The sequence below is a fragment of the Musa acuminata genome, chromosome BXJ1-1, assembly GCF_036884655.1.
Source record: "Musa acuminata AAA Group cultivar baxijiao chromosome BXJ1-1, Cavendish_Baxijiao_AAA, whole genome shotgun sequence".
NCBI lineage: Eukaryota > Viridiplantae > Streptophyta > Magnoliopsida > Zingiberales > Musaceae > Musa > Musa acuminata.
Window position 1 is genome coordinate 39,657,220 of NC_088327.1, and position 23,397 is coordinate 39,680,616.

Sequence of the window (23,397 nt, forward strand, 5' to 3'; positions counted from 1 at the left end):
CGGCGTCATGAGAGGAATATCCCATGTGTTCTTGCTCAGACAAATCCCTGGCCAGGGTCATTCGGGTTGAGAGAGAAAGAGTTCTCCGGGAGAATCCGATTAGAGCGAGACTCGAGTAGAAACCGTATGGGTCTGACAGCACCATGCTCGATATACGGTCTCTGGGATATTAGATGGATGAGGGATTATAGGTACACGATAACTGAGGACAGACAGGTCCAATGGATTGGATTCCCCTGTATCGTCTTGGGACTACGGCGTAGTGGCCTAGTACGTCCGTAGTCGATGAGTCGAGTGAATTATTACAGAGATAATAATTCACTCAGTTAGAAGGAGTTCTAACAGGTATGACTCACGGCCAGCTCGATATTGGGCCTAGAGGGTCACACACATATGGTAGGCATTGCGATGAGTAGAGGTTTGGATATGAGATATCCGACGGAGCCCTTGTCTTATTGGATGCAGATCCAATACCCATTAGGGGAGGACCCATTAGGGTTTGACAGGGGATCTCTATAAATATGAGGGATTCACAGCCTCATAGGCTAGAGTCTTTGATTGCCTTTCCTATTCTCCTCTTCCTCTCCACCTCAGAGCAGGCCTGGAGTCTTGAGGAGCGTCGTCGCAACCCTGCTGTGTGGATCACCGCTAGAGAGGAGGACGCTTGACCTCCTTCACCCTCTCCTAAGGATCTGCAAGGAAATAGGGATATACGATCTCCCTAGGTAACACAATCTACTCTATACGCAGTTTCATGTTTCGTGGACTTTTGCGCACCAATCTTCGCACGACAACGAACATCTCTTTGGGAATCGGGGATTTTGTTTTCTTGTTCTTCCGCTGCGCATGTGATGTAGCCCCCATGATTTCCCAACACCAAAATCCTCATATATATAGATGTTCTCCCATCAAGAACATTTATCATCACCAATTCATAACGTTCAAGAATTAATTCAAATTTGTAACGTTTGGACCATAATGAAGAACTTTAATAATATTAAATATTTAATTTAATAATAACAGTTTCATGTATAAAGAATAAAAAATTGAAATCATTTAAATCATAATTAATGAAGAAATTCATGATAATGAATTATGAATCTTAATAAGAAAGGTTATATTATTATTAAATTAGATATTTAATAATAACGGTTACATTCTCCTACTTGGTCCATACGTTTATCTTAATAATTTGAATTAATCTTTCTCAAATAACATTCTTAAGAAATAAATACATGAATCAGAGCGATAAGTCCTCTAAGAGCGAGTATTATCATCCATGTATCACGATGTATTTAGTTTCTTAATCTCAATTTGGTAATATTACTTAATGAATAAACCTTATGTTTATTCTTGGTTCAGTAACAATATATTTTCTCAAAATAATGTGCACATGAATGAGAAATTTTCATAATATATAAGAGTTTCAATATCATTACAAAGTGGAACCAAGTCCCATTTTCTCTACATGATCCTTGAATTTCAGATGTGGCATGCTTTTAGTCAAAGGATCAGCAATCATCAATTCAGTGCTAATATGCTCAATGACCACTTTCTTTTCTTTTATACGTTCTCTTATGGCTAAATACTTAATGTCGTTGTGTTTACTTCAACTTCGACTTTTATTGTTTTTAGCTATAAAGACAGTAGTTGAATTGTCACAAAAAATTCTTAATGGCCTAGAAATAGAATCCATGATTCTAAGCCCAGAAATGAAACTCTTAATCCATACACCATGTGAAATAGCCTCAAAACAAGAGACAAACTCAGCTTCCATGGTAGAAGTAGCAGTCAAGGTCTTCTTAGCGCTTCTCCAAGAAATAGCTCCACCAGCCATTATAAAAATTTATCCTGAAGTTGATTTACGAGAATCAACACAACCGGCGAAGTCTCAATCGGAGTAACCAATCACATCCAGATTGTCTGTATGTTTATAAATAAGCATGTAATCTTTGGTTCCTTGTAGATACCTCATCACTTTCTTTGCAGTTCTCCAGTGGTCCATACTTGGATTACTTTGATATCGACCTAGCATCCCCATAATAAATGCAATATCAGGTCTAGTACAGACCTGAGCATACATAAGGCTTCCTACGACAGAAGCATATGGGATGTTTTTCATTAATTCCCTTTCAAAGTTGTTCTTTGGGCATTGGTTCAAATTGAATCTATCATCTTTCACAATGGGAGTAACACTTAGTGAACAATCCTTCATCCGAAATCTTTCTAAAAGTTTATCGATATAGGTTTCTTGTGATAGACCTAAAATGCCTCGATGTCTATCTCTATGGATCTTAAGGCCAATGACATAAGATGCTTCACCCATATCCTTCATGTTCAAATTTTTAGAAAGGAATTGTTTCACCTCATGTAGCAAACCCTTATCGTTGGTTACAAGCAAAATATCATCTACGTATAAAATAAGGAAACATATTTTACTCCCACTAACCTTCTGGTATATGCATTGATCCATGGGATTTTCAACAAATCCAAATGAAGAAATTACTTCATGAAATTTAAAATACCATTAGCAGGAGGCTTGTTTTAAGCCGTATATAGACTTCCTAAGCTTGCAAACCAAGTGTTCACCAACACTAGAGGAGAAACCTTCAAGTTGTTTCATATAAACCTCTTTCTCTAGATCTCCTTTAAGAAATGTCGTTTTCACATCCATTTGTTGCAACTCAAGGTCAAAATGAGCAACTAATGCCAAAATAATACATAGAGAATCTTTCTTAGATATAGGAGAAAACGTCTCCGTATAATCGATTCCCTCTTTTTGAGTAAATCCCTTTGCAACAAGTCTTGTCTTTTATTTTTTGCTCTAATATTATAATCAGATTCTTGTAGATATATAACATAATCACTAGGAATTGCTGATCTTTTATTTCTAGTAGATCTTCTTAATGTTATACCAATGGTTCCTTGAGGAACTTGTGGTTCAACTAGTTGTTCAGGAGCTTGTTGTAATTCATGAACTGCTTGATCTATTAGAATACTATCAACAACTTGTGGAATTTCAATGATTGTTTGTTCAGCACTAGTTTGTACTTGAGAAGTGCTATGAACTATAACCAATTTATCATTTGATATGGAAGGTTGAGATTCTATATGATCATGTGCGGAAACTATGTTCCTGAAATGATCGCTCCCACTAATCACATCATCCTCAAGAAATTTAGCGTTTGTTGATTCCACAATCCTAGTTGTGTGAGATGGACAATAGAATCTATAACCTTTGAACTTTTCAGCATATCCAATGAAACACCCACTAATAGTCCTCGGGTCCAGTTTCTTCTCTTGTGGATTATATATCCTGACTTCAGATGGATATCCCCAAATGCGTATATGTCGCAAACTCGGTTTCCAACCTTTCTATAATTTAAATGGTGTCTTTTGGACAGCCTTGATTGGAACTCAGTTTAATATATACACAGTCATTGTTAGTTCTTCAGTCCACAAGAACTTAGGAAGATTGGAGCATACTCCGGACCATGTCTAATAATGTTCGGTTTCTTCTTTCTACAACACTATTCTGGTCTGGAGAACCAGGCATAATGTATTAGGCAACAATCCCATGTTCTTAAAGAAACTTAGCAAAAGGACCAGGTGCTTATCCATTTTCAATATATCTACCATAATATTCTCCACTCCTATCTGATCTCACAATTTTAATTTGCCTACCACATTGGTTCTCAACTTTAGCCTTAAAGACATTAAAGGGATCCAATGCTTCATTTTTTTTATGAAAAAAATATATATACATGTATCGTGAGTAATCATCTATAAAGGAGATGAAGTATATCTGACCATGTATGTCCATGTCTGGACAACATATATCAGTATGAATTATCTCTAATAAGTCTGAACTCCTATTAGCACCCTTTTTGGACTTATTGGTCAGCTTTCCCTTAATACAGTCCACACATGTCTTAAAATTAGTAAAATCAAGAGTCCTAAGTATCCCATCTTTAACTAATCTTTTAATTCTCTATACGGAGATATATCCTAATCTTCGATGCCATAATATAGAGGAGTCCTCATTAATATTACACCTCTTAATGCCAGCGTGAATATGCATTGAACTTTGAGTATTATCATTTTGTAATAAAATACGGTGAAGACCATCAAACAAAATATCATTCCCAACACAATCAGATTTATGTAATAAACGAAATGATGTGTCTTTAAAATTAAAGGAATACCCAAATTGTATGAGTCTGGAAACAGAAATTATGTTTTGTGAGAAACTTGGTACATAAAAGGTCCTTTCTAATTTTAAAACAAAACCACTACTTAAAGTTAAAATGCATGTTTCAATTGCCTCCACATGTGAGCCCATCTTATTTCCTGATAAGATGCTTTGCTCACTTCCCACTAGCTTCCTTAAGTTTTACATACCCTGCAAAGAGTTTGCAATATGGATTGTTGATCCAGAGTCAATCCACCAGGTGTTAATATTAACATTGACCATATTAGATTAATAGCATACATATGAGGTTGGTTTACCTTTCTTTTCAGACCACCATTGGAATTTTGTGCATTCCTTCTTCATGTGTCCCTTTTTTTACAAAAGAAACACCTTGCTTTTTTCTTGATATCAGCTTGGGGTGGTATTTTACCTTTTCCTTGCTGATGAGCTTTCTGATTGGCTTGATGTTTGTTAGTTTTGTTCTTCCCGCGAGTGGTTCCTACCAATGCACTCTCACCCAATTCCATCACTAGCCTCTCTTCTTCTTGAACACACATGGTCATTAATTCATTGATTGACCATTTGTCCTTATGTGTATTGTATGAAATTTTAAAAGGGCGATATTAAGGTGGAAGGGCATTCAGAATATAGTGCACCAGGAAGGATTCTGACATATTAACCTTAAGTTTCTTAAGTTGAGCCGCATTATCTCGCATTTGCATTATGTGCTCACGCACACCCTTTATGTTGGTGAGTCTAAGGGATGAAAATTTCATTATAAGGGTACTTGCTAATGTCTTATCTGAAGTGATGAATTGTTCATCAATAGCTTTTAGCAAGTCTCGGACATTTTCATGCTGGTCAACAGAACCACGTATGCCAGTAGTCATCTTAGTTTTGATAAAATCACGCTAAGCCGATTGGATTGCTCCCATCGTTCATATAACGTGATCTCAATTGGAGTGCTAGTATTAGTGACTATAAGTGGTTCATTTTTTTTATAACATAATCAATATCCATCCACCCTAAATGGAGGAGAACCCTCTCCTTCCATATCTTATAGTTATCACCATTAAGTTCGGGAATATTACATCGAATATCAGAGAAATTAACAGTTTGAGAAACTGCATAAAATCAAACATGCTTATGTCAAAATTTTAAGCTTAATAGACTAAATTACATGTTTTACCAATGAGAAACATGTCAAAAATATGAATCTCATGACATAAAAATTGCCTATGGGTTAAATTCTTAATTCAAATAGATTCAAATGGTCTTTATAATAAAACTATCAAATTATATTCTAATTCATAATCCTTGTGGGTAAATTATGAAAATAATTTGATATTTTATCCTGACTAATTATATTAAATATAATAAAAGATCCTATGGGATAACAATTATTATATGAAATATAATCAATCACAATATGCTATCTAATTACTTATGTGATCCTTATTTTAACTTTATATATAATTTTAATTAATCAAGGATGTTGTGACTAATTTTTAATTAATTAAGATTATATGGATCACTAGACATTTTAAACATAAAAAATTTGCTCATAAGCATAATTTTGTATAACTAAATATGCATACGTAATATGAGCATTTTACCGACTAAAAATATTGAAAATGATATTTCCTCATGATTTTCAACAAAATGCATCAAGAAGATTCCAAGAAGAAACCAAAATCAAATCATTTTCATGGCATAAAAATGAAAACTATTTCATATCAAGACAGAGGTCAAAAGGCTCTGATACCAAATGTAAGAAAACTATTGAAGCCAACTTGTGTTTCTAAATCATTATAATAGAAACATAATAAAACTAATACGGAAATAAAATAGCGTACCTTCAGCCATTGTTGTCAAGAATCTCTGCAGAGATTTCTTCTTCAACTTTGGCACTTCTCAGCTCAGAACTCTCACTTTAGATGGTGTAGGAAAGCTTTTTTTGCTTCAAAGAGATGATTGAGCCCAGGGACCAAAATCCTCATATATATAGATGTTCTCCCATCAAGAACATTTATCATCACCAATTCATAACATTCAAGAATTAATTCAAATTTGTAATGTTTGAACCATAATGAAGAACTTTAATGATATTAAATATTTAATTTAATAATAACGGTTTCATGTATAAAGAATTAAAAAATGAAATCATTTAAATCATAATTAATGAAGAAATTCATGATAATGAATTATGAATTTTAATAAGAATGGTTACATTATTATTAAATATAATATTTAATAATAACGGTTATAGAGATATCTAAGAGCCTCTTACGCGTTAGGATGATTGAGGGGACACCGGTTTATAAACATGTCCTAAAGATTATTGATTGGAAAGAGAAACTCACAGGTTTAGGAATGGTCCTAGAGGATAACATATCTGTGGATCTTGTGCTTCAGTTCCTACCAGATTCCTTTTCATAGTTCATAATGAATTTTAATATGAACAAGCTTGAGGTGACTCTCCCGGAGCTCCTCAATATGTTGATGGAGGCATAGAGCACTATCAAGAAAAAGAAGCTAGTTCTCTATACTAGTGAGACCAAAAAGAAAAGAAAAGCATAAAAGTCCCTTAAGAAGGGCAAGGGCAAACCAGGTAAAGCAAAGGTTGCCAAGAAAGACCCGGCAAAGGACAAAGGTCAATGCTTCCACTACGGAAAAGATGGGCATTGGAAGATGAACTACAAAAGTACCTTGCAGAGAGGGTGAAACAGAAGCTTCGAGAAGCTTTAGATACATTCATGATCTGTCTCTATTTGTTAGACTCTTATGATAACACATGGGTATTAGATACCGATAGTCTTTACCATATTTATAATTATTTACAGGTTCTGGCAAGGCCTAGGAGACTGGCGAGAGGCGAGATGGACCTTAAGATGGGCAATGGAGCAAAAATTACTGTAGTAGCTATTGGCGAGGTTGCCTTACATTTGCTTGGTGGAGCTATTATTGCATTGGATGTATGTTATTTTGTTCCTTCTATTATCAAAAATATTATTTCAATTTCATATTTGACAATTAGTGAATATAAATTAGTTTTTGAGAACAATGGTTGTTCAATGTTATTAGATGATGAGATCATCACGAGAGAAATATTGCATAATAGTTTATTTATGCTATACACTACTCCACATATCATGAATGTAAGTGTGTCTAAGAGGAAACGAGATGAGGTGAATAGTGCATACCTGTGGCATTGTAGGCTAGGTCACATCCATGAGGGAAGGATTCAAAAGTTACTAAAAGATGGATATCTAGATCTATTTGACTATGAGTCATATGCAACTTATGAGCCTTGCCTTCATGGAAAACTAACCAACTCTTCATTTAGTGGAATTGGAGAAAGAGTCACTGAGCTACTAGAACTCATACATAGTGATGTATGTGGACCCATGTCAACTCATGCTATTGGTGGTTACTCCTACTTCATTACCTTTACTAATGATTTCTCAAGGTATGGACATGTGTACTTAATTAAGTACAAGTCCGAGGCCTTTAAGAAATTTAGAGAATATAAGAATGAAGTGGAGAACCAAACTGGAAAGAGTATCAAGAATCTTCGATCAGATCGAGGAGGTGAGTACTTAAGTATAGAGTTTACTTAGTTCCTCAAAGACCATGGGATTCTATCCCAATAGACACCTCCTTATACACCTCAGCTCAATGGTGTATCTGAAAGGAGGAATCGTACATTATTAGACATGGTACGGTCCATGATGAGTTTCGGTGACCTACCCATCTCATTTTGGGGTATGCCCTAGAGACCGTAGCTTACATTTTGAATAGAGTTCCAACTAAGTCAGTAGTGTCTACACCATATGAGATATAGAAAGGGAAGAAGCTCGATCTTAAAGTTGTTAAGATTTGGGGCTACCCTGCCCACGTTAAATACATAACCCCGATAAGTTGGAATCAAGGATGGAGCGGTGCAAGTTCATGGGATAACCTAACGAAACTTATGGGTATTATTTCTATCATCTTGATGATCAAAAGGTCTTTGTAGCCAAGAGAGAGGTGTTTCTTGAGAAGGAACACATTCTTAGTAGAGACAGTGGGAGCATGATAGAGTTGAGCGAGGTTGGAGAACCTAGCTCAAACACCACTCTACAGCCCGAGTATATTCAGGTACATAACACACTAGTTACAACTTTACATAGGTCCGGTAGAGTATCCTATTCTCCTGAGAGATATGTGGGACATATTAGATGAGAGAATGTTAAGGATATTGATCCTCAAACCTATGAGGAAGCTATTATGAGTATAAACTTCAGGAAGTGGTAAGAAGCCATGAATTCTAAGATGGATTCCATGTACTCTAACAAGGTTTGGAACCTAGTTGATGCGCCCGAGGGTATTCTATCTATCGGTTGCAAGTGGATCTTCAAGAAAAATATCATAGTAGATGGAAAAATAGAGACCTATAATGCAAGACTAGTTGCTAAGGGGTATTGTCAAAGGCAAGGTGTTGACTATTACGAAACCTTCTCACCTCATGCTAAAATCCGAATTCTATTGGCTATTGCAGCATACTATAATTATGAGATCTGACAGATGAACGTAAAAATTGTATTCCTCAATAGCAACCTCAAGGAGGAGGTATATATGATACAGCCCAAGGGATTCGTGTCTAAGGACTACCCAGATAAGGTGTGCAGGTTGCTTAGATCCATTTATGGACTAAAGCAAGCTTCCCGAAGTTATAACATAAGGTATGATGAGGTAATTAGATCTTATGACTTCGTTAAGAACGAAAATGAGCCTTGTGTGTATAGAAAGGTAAGTGAGAGCACTATCACCTTCTTGGTGTTATATGTGGATGACATCCTGATCATTGGGAATGATGTAGGAATGCTATCCATAGTAAAGGCTTGGTTATCTAGATACTTCTCCATAAAGGACTTAGGGGAAGCATCTTATATCTTGGGGATTCAGATCTATAGAGATAAATCCAAGAGGATGCTTGGCTTGTCCTAGTCCAGGTACATAGGCATTATTGTCAAAAGATTTGGCATGAAAAATTCCAAGAGAGATCTCATACCGATGAGACATAGGATATCGCTTTCTAGGAGTATATCCCCAAAGACTCTTGAAGAAAGGGAGAACATGGATATGATACTCTATGCCTCAACAATAGGGTCTATTATGTATGTCATGTTATGTACCAGGCCTAATATAGCGCATGCTCTAATATGTATGCGATTTTTTCCATTGTGAGAACGATTCTCAGGTTACGAAACCAATCCGTATAATTTAGACCAGTGAGGCGATTGACATCAAGTATGCCACATAAGAGATTTGAAAGTAACATGTTTTTAACAAACAAAAGATATAGCAGAAATAAATAACATGTAGATTTTGCATAAAAGTAAACAATCAAGATATGGACTTCTATCTTAATCTACTCCTACTATTTTTCTCACGAAACACACAACACTCTCTAGTATGTGAATTGGAGACCCCTAGCGGATCTCTAATGGAGATCGAGATCCAATTAGCATCTTGGTGTAACCTCGAGAGATTCGACTAATCACACTAAGCCCAAAAAGGTAGGCAACTCTTGTCGATCACAACTCTTTGTGATTCCCATCCTATTCGGCCTCTGAATCATCATGGCCTCGAGGGACTTAACCAATCATGATGTTCGGTTAAGTCATCACTATTGTTATAAGATGAGATTGATTCGATGATATACCCTCGAGAGATTTGACCAAGCATACCACATCCTTAGATCACCGATGACATCTCTAGATCATAGGCAAGATCTTAAATCGCAATATAGGTGGTGTTAGGACTGAAAACAACACTAAGAAGGGGGTTGAATTAGTGCTTTCATAAAAATATCAGTTTGAAAACTTTCGTTCGATAAAAACAAATATTGAAAGTGTGTTTGACTTAGAATAAGTGTAATAAGCAATTAAATCAGAAAGCAATCTCAATAAAGAGCAGAAAGTAAATGTAAACTAAGTTTATAGTGGATCGGTCATTGTGACCTACGTCCACTCTCAATTGCTCTTCCGTCAAGGTCACTGGCATTCACTGACAATCTTTTTTTAATGGGTGAAGACTAACTATCCTCTTATAACTCTTTCTCTTTTTTCACGGGCTCAAGAAAGAACCTTCACACCTCTCTTTTACAATGGACCTCAATCCTCCCTTAGAAAACTTCTAACTCTAAGAGGAAGAGACTCTAAACTTTAGAGAGATTGTAACTTTTTTTCCTTAAGTATTCTTTCCCCTTTCTACTCTTATTCTTACTTACCCAAGGAGGAATTAGTGGGGTATTTATAGACCTAAATGGCTTCAAAAAATAGAACCAAATTCAAATCCCTAGGATTTCGGGGTACTGGTGGTACCACCACTTGTCTTGGGCGGTACCACCACCTGCAACATTGATACTAAGTAGTACCAATGCCCAACACTAGTGGTATACTGCTGCCTTACACTAGCGGTACCACCATTAGATCTTCGAAAAGAAGTACATTTTGTACTTTTCTAGCTTATAGGCGATTCCACCACTTGACCCAACTTTGGGTCATTGAATGGACCTCATAATAGGCCAAACTCAGCCCCAATTAAGGCTCAATGGCCTTCTCATTGAGTTAGCATGATTACACCCAAAACTAACTCAATTAAGACCTGACTATGACTAATTAAGACACATGATTACAAGACTAGAATTATATGTTGTCTAACATATCATTGGCTCATCTGACGCTTCGTTCGATCCTTCAGCACATCATCATTTTCTTCGGTGTATTGCCTAACCATCGACATGTTGACCTCTCACAACATCCGATTTTTTTAGTGCAATATCTGATCCTTCTAGCCCGATGCCTGAACTCATGGCACAAAGTCCTTCCAGCACATCGACCAGTGGCACAAAACCAATCCGATTTTTTTAGTGCAATATCTGATCCTTCTCTATATATATAGATATATACATCGCATGAGTAATCACACTAGATGATCATGGACCACAACCTAATATGATCAAGCCCAAGCCAATGGGCTCAATCACTCACATCAAGATCTACGTGTGCATTGGTGCATCTCCATGCCTTGTGATCATCCATCTCATACTCATCGATTCTACCAGTATCTGTACACATCTCCATGTGTCGCGATTGTCCGTCTCGACCTCGTGGGTCCCGTTGTCACCTACACGCTCTTACCGTGTCTCCTCATGCAATTACAACATAATCCAAGCATGGAAGCCCAATAATAAAGAGAAAAAATAGAGGCTTGCAAGCCTAAATAATAATAATAATCACATCACATATACACATACATTACATCACACGGTCCATGATCATCCGTCCACATCATACATCATATGTATACATCATAGGACTACTAGATAATAATAATAATAATAATAATAATAATAATATTATTATTATTATTATTATTATTATTATTATTATTATTATTATTATTATTATTATTATTTTATATATTTTTGGGGTATCCTACCTAAGGGTGCCTCATGCGGTTAGGAAACCCTAACCGCTAGGATTACCCCTACGACTAGGAATCCCTGTCCATAGGATAGCCTTGGGAAGCTAAGGAACACTAGCCCCCAAAGTCTCCTCTATAGCCAAGAAACCCTAGTTGCAAGGTGTCCATGGGTGATTAGAAAACCCTGGCCACTTGCTTGCCCCATGTGGCTAAAAACCCCTAGCTATAGGTGACCCAAATCGCAGGGCAGCAATAGTTGCTGCCCTTTTTCCTCTATTATGTGATAATAATATTGGCGATAAAACATTAATCTAAAGTACCTTTAAACAGAGAGTAGAGGCATTGTCCAGATTTGAGAACTAACAAAAATTACAGCAATCGTGTATAAAACAATTCTACATGATTCATTAACATACGTAGTTTAAAAATCAATCATCACACGAATCAACATGACTTTCATACTATTATTGGAAAATCTGATCAGAGCATCACATGCACAATGAAAGAATAGAAAATAAAAAATACATATTTTCCAAAAAAAGTATCAACTGAGATTTGTTACCTAGGGAGATCGTATATCCCTGAAAAATCTCAGATCTATAGGAGTAGATAAAGGAGGTCAATTGTCCTCCTCTCTAGTAGTGATCCATAAGGAAGATGTGGTGAAGACACTCCTCAAATCATCGTATAGTCTTCCTCTCCACACGCAGCACATGATCAAGAAGGAGCAAACCCTTCTTATTGTCCACACACCCTCAATTGGGGTCGTTGGCTTAAGAGAAGAGGAGAGGGAGGAGAATAGGGGGGACAGCCTAGAGGTGACTAGCCTATACCACCTTTTGGCCATTTCTATTTATAAAGATTTCTGCCACTTTACCCTAATGGATCATGCCCTATTGGGTATTGGATCTTTATCTAATTACCTAAGCCAATTAGTGGATCTCTACCCAATAATCTCTCATTAGCTCTTATTGGTTCTTATTCATAGGATTCAATAATTCATTGGCTTATTGGATATCCAATAAGATAGGAGCTCCAATAGATATCTCATATCTGAACCTCTACTCGTCACACCACCTACCATATGTGTGTGACCCTCTAGGCCCAATATCGAGTTGGTTATGAGTCGTACCTATCAAAACTCCTTCTAACTCAATGTATTATTATCTCTATAATAATTCACTCGACTCATCGACTACGGACGTACTATGCCACTACGGGGTAGTCCCCAAATGATATAGAGTAATTCAATCTATTGGACCTATCTATCCTTGGTTATCATGTATTTATAATCTCTCATCTATCTAATATCTCAAATATCATACATTGGGCATGATGCTATAAGGCCCACGTGGAATCTACTCAAGTCTCGCTCTAATCTAATTCTCCTAGAGAACTCTTTCTCTCTCAATTCGAATGACCTTGGCTAGGGATTTGTCAAAGTAAGAACATATAGGATATTCCTCTCATGACATCGGGAGCAAATGATTCTCTATCGAGACTTAATTGCCCTCATAAAGTTGGCTACCACTCTTAATGACTAGTTGTGTTAGATGTAGAACTTCTAGACCTATAAGTCTGGTATCAAAGAGTGGAGCACTCATACAGGATATCCATGGTGTCTCAAGTCTAAGGAGCAGACACAATTGGAATCATGAAATTACTGTATGACAATAAGGTATCATCAACCATCCAATATTCTATGAGTGGATCAATCAGTAAACTCATTCTCCAATGAGCACCTGCACTATATCCCTAGTGTCCCCAAACGAGTAGCTATGAGACCAACCATTTCCATCATATGAACGGGTATATAGCATACTAGTCTGTTCGATTATTTTGATATCCCTCTCGAGTAACCTATGATCGAGATTATTTAGGGTATGTGTTTAAAGGCGAATCAGTCTCATTATCGTGATCTCATCATGATCTGATTCTTATTGTATAGATCCATGGACATCACAATATATGTAACATGCAACAGAAAATGAGAAAATATTAATAAATAATAATAAGCAAAAAGATAGTGTATTGTATCACACCTGACATCACTCATGTGATTGGTTTACAAGGCACCTATGACTAGCACTCCTAGTACTGGTCTCCACGCAAATATCTCCAATACCCACAATCTTATATATATCACTATTTTTCATTTTAACATTGTCAAAATTACCAGCAGTGTAAGATCTGAAGAAATCACCTTAAGAAGTAATATGGACTGAAGCACTAGAGTTAATTACCTAATTACTATCCTGAGCTACAAGATTGACACATTCGTCATCACAAACAATAATCATATCACATTTAGCAATAAATGTAGTTGTCTCTTTTTTATTTTTCTTCCTTTCATTCTATTCTGGCTTCCAAAATCTACCATCTTTCTTCATGTGACCTGGCCTATTGTAGTGGAAACACTTGATATCTCTTCTAGACTTAGATCTTCCTCTATAATCATATGGATTTCTATTATGAGTTATTTCACGTCTTTCTTATTTTTCAATAACAAGTGCATTAGAAGAAGATTCTCCTTGTTCTTTCCTTCTGGCATCTTCATTTAGCAAACTATTTTTAACTATGTTTATAGTTATAGTCTCCTCTGGCATGGAGTTAGAAATTGTCACCATATAGGTTTCTTAACTTTTTGATAAATAGCTAAAAAGTAATAATCCTTGCATATCATCATTTATATTCATTTTCATAGTAACCAGCTTGTTTGCAAGACTTTGAAACGAGCTTATGTGCTCAACAATGTTACTATCATCTTTATATTTTAAATTGATAAGCTTTTGATGAGAGAAATTTTATTTCTCGGTGCCTTTTTCACAAAGATATTTTCTAACATTTATCAAATAACATTAGCTTTGATTTTATCAAAAATATGCTCTTGCAAATTTATATCCATCCATCTTCTAATATAGGCAATAGCTTTTCTATGTTGAATCTCTCATTTCTCATCTTTCAATGCAAAATTTTTTCTTTAATTTTGATAGGCTTATACAAATCTTTACAATATAGCAAATCTTCCATCATAGACCTCAAAGTGGAATATGTTACCCAAAAAAAATATTAACCAAAGCAACATAAATAGTAGAATAATGAATCAATCATAAAGTGAGACACTAAATTTTTACGTGAAAAGCCCAATGCGGGAGAAATCACAAGACCGTAGTCCACTTCAAATCTCCACTATCACCAATAATGATAATAGGTTTACAATAAGTATTCTCCAAAATAACTAGAGGATCATAATAACATCAAGAATACAGATCTTGGTTCAATAATAACATCCATATATGAATTTCATCAAATGAAAGGTTTAAGTCTCACCAAGTGAGTATATCAAAAAAGCACTTCGGAGAGGACAAATCGTAGATTGGCACCATTATGATTGTAGAGTTTATTGTAAGGATTCTCTATATAAGCTAAAGTCGATGAAATTTAATCACTTGATCAAATGCCTCAAAACCAAGCTTTCTCTCTCCTCTCTCTTTCTTTTGTTTATTAAGTAGATCTTTTTCCGTTGGCCCACCTCTTATGCCATCCATGACCTTACTTTTTTTCTTTTTTAATAACCGATTAGATTTAGGCTCAATGCTCCTATTGTCCGGTTCAAGCCCGGGTTAGATCTAATAATATTTTAATTATCTAAGTTGGGAGTTTATTCGAAGTAAACCGAGAAACTTCTTCTAAATTGATCCCAAGTTAATTTCTATTAACATCGAATAAATTAGACTCCAATTATGCCCAACCTTGTAAAATTAGGTCAAGATATTTTCAACAATACTCCTCTGCTTAAGTTAGTAGACGATTTAGAGGATTCAACTAGCATTATAAGAGAAAAGATTATGTAAAATGTGAGATGTCTATTATCTAATATTGAAATATTGGTCACTTAGATACTAGAATATCAACTACCCGAGGATCCAGCGCTGAGATGATGCCAACCATATTAGTATTTCTCTTTCACCATTAAATCACCTCTTCAACTGGTCCGTTTGCAAAGAGAATCACTCTAGAGGTTTCACGTTTAACAGCTATGACAAGCCTTAATGGTAACTAATAGTCAAATAACCTACTAAACTACTACTAATAGCATCAAAATTAAGAGGGCATACTACATACCTGGACATGTCTCAGTTGCAGATGACACTATAAACTTAGACTCTTACTTGTGATAAAAGGGAAAGGAAAAACTGAGTTAACTTTATCAAATCATATTTCAAACAAGGAAAAATATATATTTCAACTCCACCAGAACATAGTCGGTATCAAAGTACATTTTACTTCTCATGCTGACGCTCCAACGTAAGCATAAAAAAGAAAGAAACACGTCAACAAAGTGTTGAATATGATGAAATCAATTGATAGAGTTAATGATCTAATCTATATTTTGATTAACGGAGGACTAGCTTCGATCATAAAAAGATAATTAAATTAGGAAGAATCAATGTTAGACCAGATTGGAACATGTTAGAAGATTGGACGTCGAGCCGGAGGATCAATCGACGTATCGATAGAAGGCTTTCTGCCATGAGTTCGAGAATCGGGCCAAGAAGATCGAACATTACGTCAAGGAGATCAAATGTTGCGATAAGGTAACATGCCGATTGGGCAATACGTCGAAGAAGAAGACGATGCGCCGAAAGGTCAGACAAAGCGCTGAATAAACCAACGACATATCGGACAACATGTGATTAATGCTCTGTAATAAGTCTAGATCGAAGTAGGTTTAGTTCTAATTGGATTGGTTTAGAATATAATTAGGCCTACTTAATTAGGGGCTCATTGGGCCTGAGTTGCAACTATTTTGGGCCAAGTAGAAGGCCCATTCGATCACCCAAGATTATGTGGAACCACCCATGAGTTGTAAAAGTCAATAGCACACTTTTCCATGCTACCAAGCAGTGGTACCACTCAATGTCAAATTGGGAGGTGATGGTACCACCCAATGCAAGCGATGGTGTCGTCTATACCCCAAAAACTCGAGGATTTGAATTTTGGCTCCAAGCTTTGAAGCCATTTGGGGTCTATAAATACCTCACAAATTTCTGCTTGCAATAGATACAAAAAGAGAGCAAAAACTCTATGATTCCAAGATTGTAAAACTCTTTTAAGTATAGAGTCCCTCCTCCAAGAGCTTAGTGACAGTCCTAAGGGAGATGTGTGAGGGAACACTTGTAAAACTGGGGTGTAAAGGTTCTCTCCTGAACTTGCAAAAAGAAGAAAGAGTGTAAGGGTAGTTGATTTTCGCCCATTGGAAAGAAGATCGATGGTGAAAAGTCGGTAGCCTCGAGTGAAGCAGAATCGGGAGTGGACGTAGGTCACAATGACCAAACCACTATAAATCGGTTTGCATTTATGTTTTACTATTTACCTTTATTGCAAACTGTTTTACTTTCTCGTTACTTTAACTGCACACTCGTATGAACGTTTTCAAAGTTAAACACTCCTTGATACGATTTTATCGTACGAAGATTTTTCAACTCGACGTAAGTTTTACGTACGCACCAATTCACCCCCCACACCCTTCTCTTAGTGCCGTCTTAATCCTAACACAAAGAGCAATATATCTACAATAAATAATGTGCCGAGTTAATGCTGAGTTCTAGACCAAATCTATAGGAGCAAGCTAATTGCACGTACCAATGGTGCCAGCATAAGTTCTTGAGAAATCGTAACAAATTGAACATACCGATGACAATTCAGAATTTCATATAAAATAACATTTTATTTAATTATATACTTGTACTACAATTATATACAAGCCAGTATATAATTGTATATAATTGTTAAATATAATTGTAGTACAATTCATATACTTGTATATTTAATTATATACAAGCCAGAATTTTTGGTCACGTCTTCACTTTCACCCCCATATGCATAGGACACAAGGAAACAGCAGTTTAATTGCACAATAGCTCATTATGGATGCCCAACGATAACACAGACTACTAACAAAGAGCCACTCATGAGCTCAGCCTTAGTCTCAAGTATCAGGCACGAATTTTCTACAATAATCCATGGACTAAGTAAGTGACACAAACGGATGCAAATTTCTCCAGCCTTTCAGCAATATATTCACATTGCAGGAGAAGATATCCAAGCAACTTCATTGTATACTATGCACAATCAGTAACATACTACTGGCCGTCTTTCATTGTCACCTCAGGCACTGAAACCCTTCTGGAGAGAACTCCACTGACCGGCAGGAATGCTAATGCAAGCTTCAGCAGACACCTCAGCCATCATCTCCTTGCTGATACCCGCATTGCAGATGTTTGCTAGAGACCGCATATGTTTCATCCCATACTGAGATAGAGATCCACAGCGTGCTTCAAAAGTCCTCACCTGGAAAGAGAAAAAAAAAAAAGACATCACAGCTTTATAAAATTCAAAGGAACAAAAACCAAAGAATTTCCCACATATTCCATAGGTTATAGGTTATCTAACACAAGTTTCGTTGTTGAAGTTCCTCAAGAATGAAATTGAGTACAACTGGTCTTGCAAATCATGGATCTGTAGATTGTACCTTCATATATTTTTATCCAATAGAACTGGAAATAATACACCTATTTATTCGCCAATAAATTATAAAGCAGAAGTCTTCACTTAGATAAAAAATTGTGCCATGTCCAACCAAATTGGTACCGACAAGAAAATGCTTGAAAATAGACTCAATTGCATGATGACAAGATCTGAAACATCAATATGATAGAAAGGTATTGCTACAAAAGCAGCCACAAACGAACTAGGACAAGTTTCACAATCCGATCTTGTTATCATGGCAAACATGAGCCAGAAACCAAAACTGGTATTTCAATCTTGATTTATGACTGCCTTAAATAGCCATAATTACATTCATAATTCATTCTGTTCATCCATAATTACATCCTTAAGGGTCTTTTTTCTTGTATCAAGTCGAAAGGAACATGCTTAAAGGCCCCCATACAGTTACAGTTAGTTTAACATTAATGAGAATCCTCATCAAGATATGATAGTGTTTGGAAATTCCCTGGTTGTTAGCATCCTATGCAACAATGACAGGCCAAGTTGTCTGCCATCAAAGGTGAAGCATAAGATACTACTTGGGAAGGACTCATAGGCATGCTAACAGAAGACAATTTTGAAATTGTTAAAAATCATGTTGATCAATATACTCACCATCGATTTGAGGCAGGACCAATCATCCACTAAAGGCTGGCCTGCAGGGCGAACAGTTTTCAGCACTTCTGACCCCTGCTTAGAACCAAACAACAACTTCCCGATGAATTCTATACTATTGTCTACATGCAACCGATGTGATATTACTTCGAGAAGTTCCTTCTGAGCGTTACGTTTATGAGAAGAGCCTTCACGTGCCTTTTGATACTTCAATAAGAAAGGTAAAGTGTCAGTCTGAAACAACAGATGAAGCAATTGAAAGAAGTAAAAACACAAAGTTGCACTAGGTAATGCCAGAACCATGTACTGCATTTAGGGATCAGAAAGCATGAGAAGAATGAACAGAACAAGCAAAGCAAACTACAGAGTAAGGAAGATGCCAACCTTATGCCAGAAATAGATTAAATCTGCATCCCGTTGATTAACAGCAGCGTTAGAAAATGATGATAATGAGTTATCATCAATGAAAGTGGCATTTTCATTGGCAGGATTTGAACCCACATACAAGAAAAGGTTTTGCATGTTGAGTTCGAGTTCCCCATATTCCATGACATGTGAACCAAACAAATACGTATCGTTAACAGCAGTTCTGGTCTTTACCTAAAAACACCAATAGAATGAGTTTATTAGACCCAAATGGTCATTTAAACAGGTGGCAAGAAATAAGGAAACCATAATCTCAAGTGCTCACCAGCTGATACTGCTGCTTCAATGTTTCAGTCCTCAAATTGTGTTTATCACTGTTACATGCAAAAGCACCGGTTAGCTTAGGACTTATGATAGACAACCAAAATAATGCAAGAGATAAGAAAGCTGTATTAATCAAACCAAACCAAAATTTCTTCTTTAATTCAAAAGAATCTATATTAAACATGGACAAAATACGGATCATTCCTCTGTTCGATATTGGTTACAACATGACTAAATGTTACATCTTTGTTAGCTCCTATCACAATCATGTTTCTTAAGTATGTACTACAACCACAGTTTTCCTTTAATTCACATTACTGCCACAATGAAAGTGATTTGTGTTAATGTCAAATGGAGAAAAGACAAAGATGAAAAAGCTTCATGCTCAATACTACTAAAAGAAGCATATATCTACAGAAAGATATCAACTACAAAGTATTAATTTAAAAAAAAAATAAAAAAGATTGTCAATATATTGACAAATAAATGTCACTAAAACCATTCATAATTTCTAGATCTCGAGAAAAAAATGTTCTATGAATTTTTCTTTTTACTTGAAAAGCAAGGGGGCATAACCCTCTAAGTGTCAATCAAACTCTACGTTTCAGATAAGATTATACAAGGAATGGTTGTGAATTTTTGTTTAGCAAAGGCAAACTATTCATGGTCTAACAATAGAAAAATATGGACCAAATTTCATTTAGAAGAAATGCGTCATTTACCTGTCCTCCATCCAAGCAACACTGTACAAATCCCCCAGACAGGTATAGAACTCTGGGGGAGGGCTAGGGTGCTGTCCCGGGCAGTAAGTTCCCCAACTACTCTCATAAGCATTTGATGCTGTGGTTGCATATATATTTATGTCTTCAGGGAGAAGACCCTCAAAAATGCTCCCAGATTCACAAGCTTCAAGATAAAATACCTGAAACAGTAAACCAAAAAAAAAAAGATTTTCAATCTAGATAATCCTATGCAACCATGTGGTGTGAATAGATGTTACCATGCTTCTATAAGTTCCAGACGCATGTTTTTTCTTTAACACATCAATCAAATCATCAGCATAAAGGTAAGGAAAGGTGGGCATCCCTGTAAAGTTTCAGGACAGGATAAAAATAAAAGATCAGTCTGCATTCAAACATTGCAGTTTCTGTTAACATACATAACAAGGAAAGTTGAATAGTTGGTTCCCCATGATATTGTTTAATGATGTCCTCCAGTTAAATGAGACGGCGTAAGTTGCAAAGGGATGACCTTTGCTTAGAAATGATGCAAGGATTTGACAGCCATTAAAAGCCTGACTATTGATAAAAGTCAAACTTCTTGACAGGCAGAAAATATCATTTCCTTCAGAGCATGCAAGCACGGAAAAAGAAAAAAATAGAGATCTTGTAATATTTAAATTCGTAATGGCATGATAATAGCTAGTGGAAACAACTAACCAAGAACTCCAGGTCCACCATGATCAGAGTAGAATATGAAGATATGATCATTTGGACCACTATCTACTACCTTCCCACTTCCTCCAGTTAAAGCAGTTCTATTTCCAAGGAGTACAGCAAAGAAGTTGTTCACATTGACATCATCTCCAACATAATCCTGCAAGTTGTTCCCAGGCTGAGACAGAGAATCACAGATGACGGACACAATAAATAAACTATGGTGGAATGAAAACCTTTGGAACTCCAGCATAAACATCCCCACCCTCAGGGTGATTGATTATGATCCCGGGTCTAGGATTTTCCACATGTTTTGCAATGTCATCATACATGAAAATGATAATGTTCTCATCTTTCAGTCCACCATTCTTCATAATTTGATAAGCATGACAAATATCTGCCTGATTCATGTTTTTAATGAGAAGTGTTAGAATACATGCAAACTAACCTAAAAACTGAACCAAGATACAGAAATGAGTTTTTCCTATAAAAATTTCTTCAAATTTCAGAATAAAAAAAATACTTTTTGGAAAGGAACTTTCTCTACCACGATCAAGGTCCAAAAAGTCACAAGGGCAAAGTTAAAGTGAAATTGCATAATAGAAAAGAAAAGAAAAGACCATTAAATTTTAATATAAAAAAATCATCACCACTAATTCAGGCTTCATGATCAAGAAAACTATTTTAGTATGTTAACTGGCAGAAAAAAGTTAACATGCAATCTCATGTCACCTAAAACAGCTCACATAGGAAAAAAAAAAGAATAAATTAACACTAAACCAGTACAACTGCCATATAACGACGTACACCTCTAAGCCAGGTATGTAAATCTGATCCCAAAAAAAAAAAAGGAAAGATCGAAAAAAATATAAAGGATTACGTCAGTCATATGGCAGCAAAAGAAGTTTGGAATTACACGTAATGACACTCAGGAAACAGACAATTTTCTTGAACATGAGCAAGTAAAAGCTGAAGACAACCATAAGAACCATGTAGGCAGTCAATCACTAGATTACAGGATAAAAACCAATCTTTGGGCATAAAATGATGAAGAAATTACATGTTGTGGATGCCTTAGGGCTTTGAAAAATATTAAAGATTTCATAAAAAAGGACAAACATTAGCAAGTACTTCCAAGGAGAACCTTTCCTCTCTCACACAATAAGTCCCATTGATGGTCGACCGATAACCTACAAATACAGTAAGTCCAAAAGGGAAATGAAAAGGACTGCCGAAAATACCAACACCAAGCACTTCCAACCAATACCTACTCTTCCCCTTGTCACCTAACACGCACAAGCAATAGATCCAAGATTCCTGCATCCAACCTGTTGCCAATTCTCCCCAAAAAAAAAAAAAAAAACCTCGATGAATTTAGAAATTTACAAGAAAAAATTGATATGGCTTGGGATTCAAACAGTCGATCGTAGCTTTTTACAACATGCTGCAGGGAAAACGACAAGCGAGAGGGGACCAAAACGAAGCAAATAAATTAGTGAGCAACCACATGAGAGCAACAACATGACGGCATGTTACAACGGAAGACGTATCATGCGCCCCCTTGTCAACTACCACTCGGTCAAACTCCCAAGTACTTGTTCAACAAATATTCCTATCAATCTAAAAATATTAGGAGAAAGTAATAAATTTGATCGCGAAATCGGTGTCAAAATAAAAATTGATACATCTGTTACCTCTTTAAATTCAATTACAAAAAATTGCAATTAAAGAAACAGATATAAAAGAAAATTGGAAGAGTTAACCTTTGTGATTAACATCGTAAAAACCACTTCGTTATTAAAGAAGAAAAATACTACAAACCAAATCGAAGATGGAAACAAGGAAATATGGCAAGAAATAAAAGAAAAGAAGAGGAAGAAATGAAGTAGGGTACCAAGCACAAGAAAGAAAGAAGAGAGGGAGGAGGAAGGATAATAGCGGCGGCGCTATATACACCTGATGGCGGTAGTTGTAGAAGCCGCGGGATCCAGCGATGAGGACGGCCCACTTGGCGCCCACAGCGTCGTCGTCGCGGCCGATCCGCAGGTCGGCGGAGCGATCGGACGGGAGACGGATGGGGTTGCGGATGGCGTGGGCGAGCAGCAGCCGGAGGAGGAGGAGGAGGAGGGAGGCGGCAAGGGATCGGCCCATAGTGACGTCTCCGGTCGGTCGCGGGATCGCACCGAACGGCTAGGGGGTGGTGGTGGAATTCTTATAGGCCTATACTGCTACGTGGCACGTGCTTTGCAGTTCGTGCTGTTCCTGATGGACTAATCGGAACGGTTCAGGACGGGACGGGATCGGATCTGATCGGAGCATTGGACGTGGGACCCACGAGACAATAAAGTAGACCGCCGGGGCCCAGAAAAATAAACTAAAAAACACAGGTATCATACGTACTCCACTATTGATTTTATGTATTTTATTCGTTTATTTTAT

At 36.5% G+C, this 23,397-nt stretch overlaps 1 protein-coding gene across 1 annotated transcript; it reads right to left on the reverse strand.

The window, feature by feature from the left end:
- Positions 1-17,569: 17,569 nt before the first annotated feature.
- Positions 17,570-23,152, reverse strand: LOC135678750 (vacuolar-processing enzyme-like). Its single transcript, XM_065191890.1, has 9 exons — positions 22,915-23,152; positions 21,195-21,359; positions 20,962-21,118; positions 20,523-20,608; positions 20,245-20,444; positions 19,524-19,572; positions 19,217-19,432; positions 18,833-19,039; positions 17,570-18,019 (listed from the first exon to the last, which is right to left on the reverse strand). The coding sequence occupies exons 1-9, from the start codon at positions 23,107-23,109 to the stop codon at positions 17,837-17,839; spliced, it is 1,458 nt and encodes a 485-aa protein (XP_065047962.1). The 5' UTR covers positions 23,110-23,152; the 3' UTR covers positions 17,570-17,836.
- Positions 23,153-23,397: the final 245 nt, after the last annotated feature.

What these genes read in the sequence shown, in the direction of transcription:
- LOC135678750 (XM_065191890.1), bottom strand. Translation starts at nt 23,109, where the DNA reads ATGGGCCGATCCCTTGCCGCCTCCCTCCTCCTCCTCCTCCTCCGGCTG. An exon ending in TCTACAACTACCGCCATCAG is followed by an intron (nt 21,360 to 22,914) that starts GTGTATATAGCG and finishes AACATGAATCAG; the next exon opens with GCAGATATTTGTCATGCTTA. An exon ending in GGTCCTGCCTCAAATCGATG is followed by an intron (nt 18,020 to 18,832) that starts GTGAGTATATTG and finishes TTCTCTTTCCAG; the next exon opens with GTGAGGACTTTTGAAGCACG.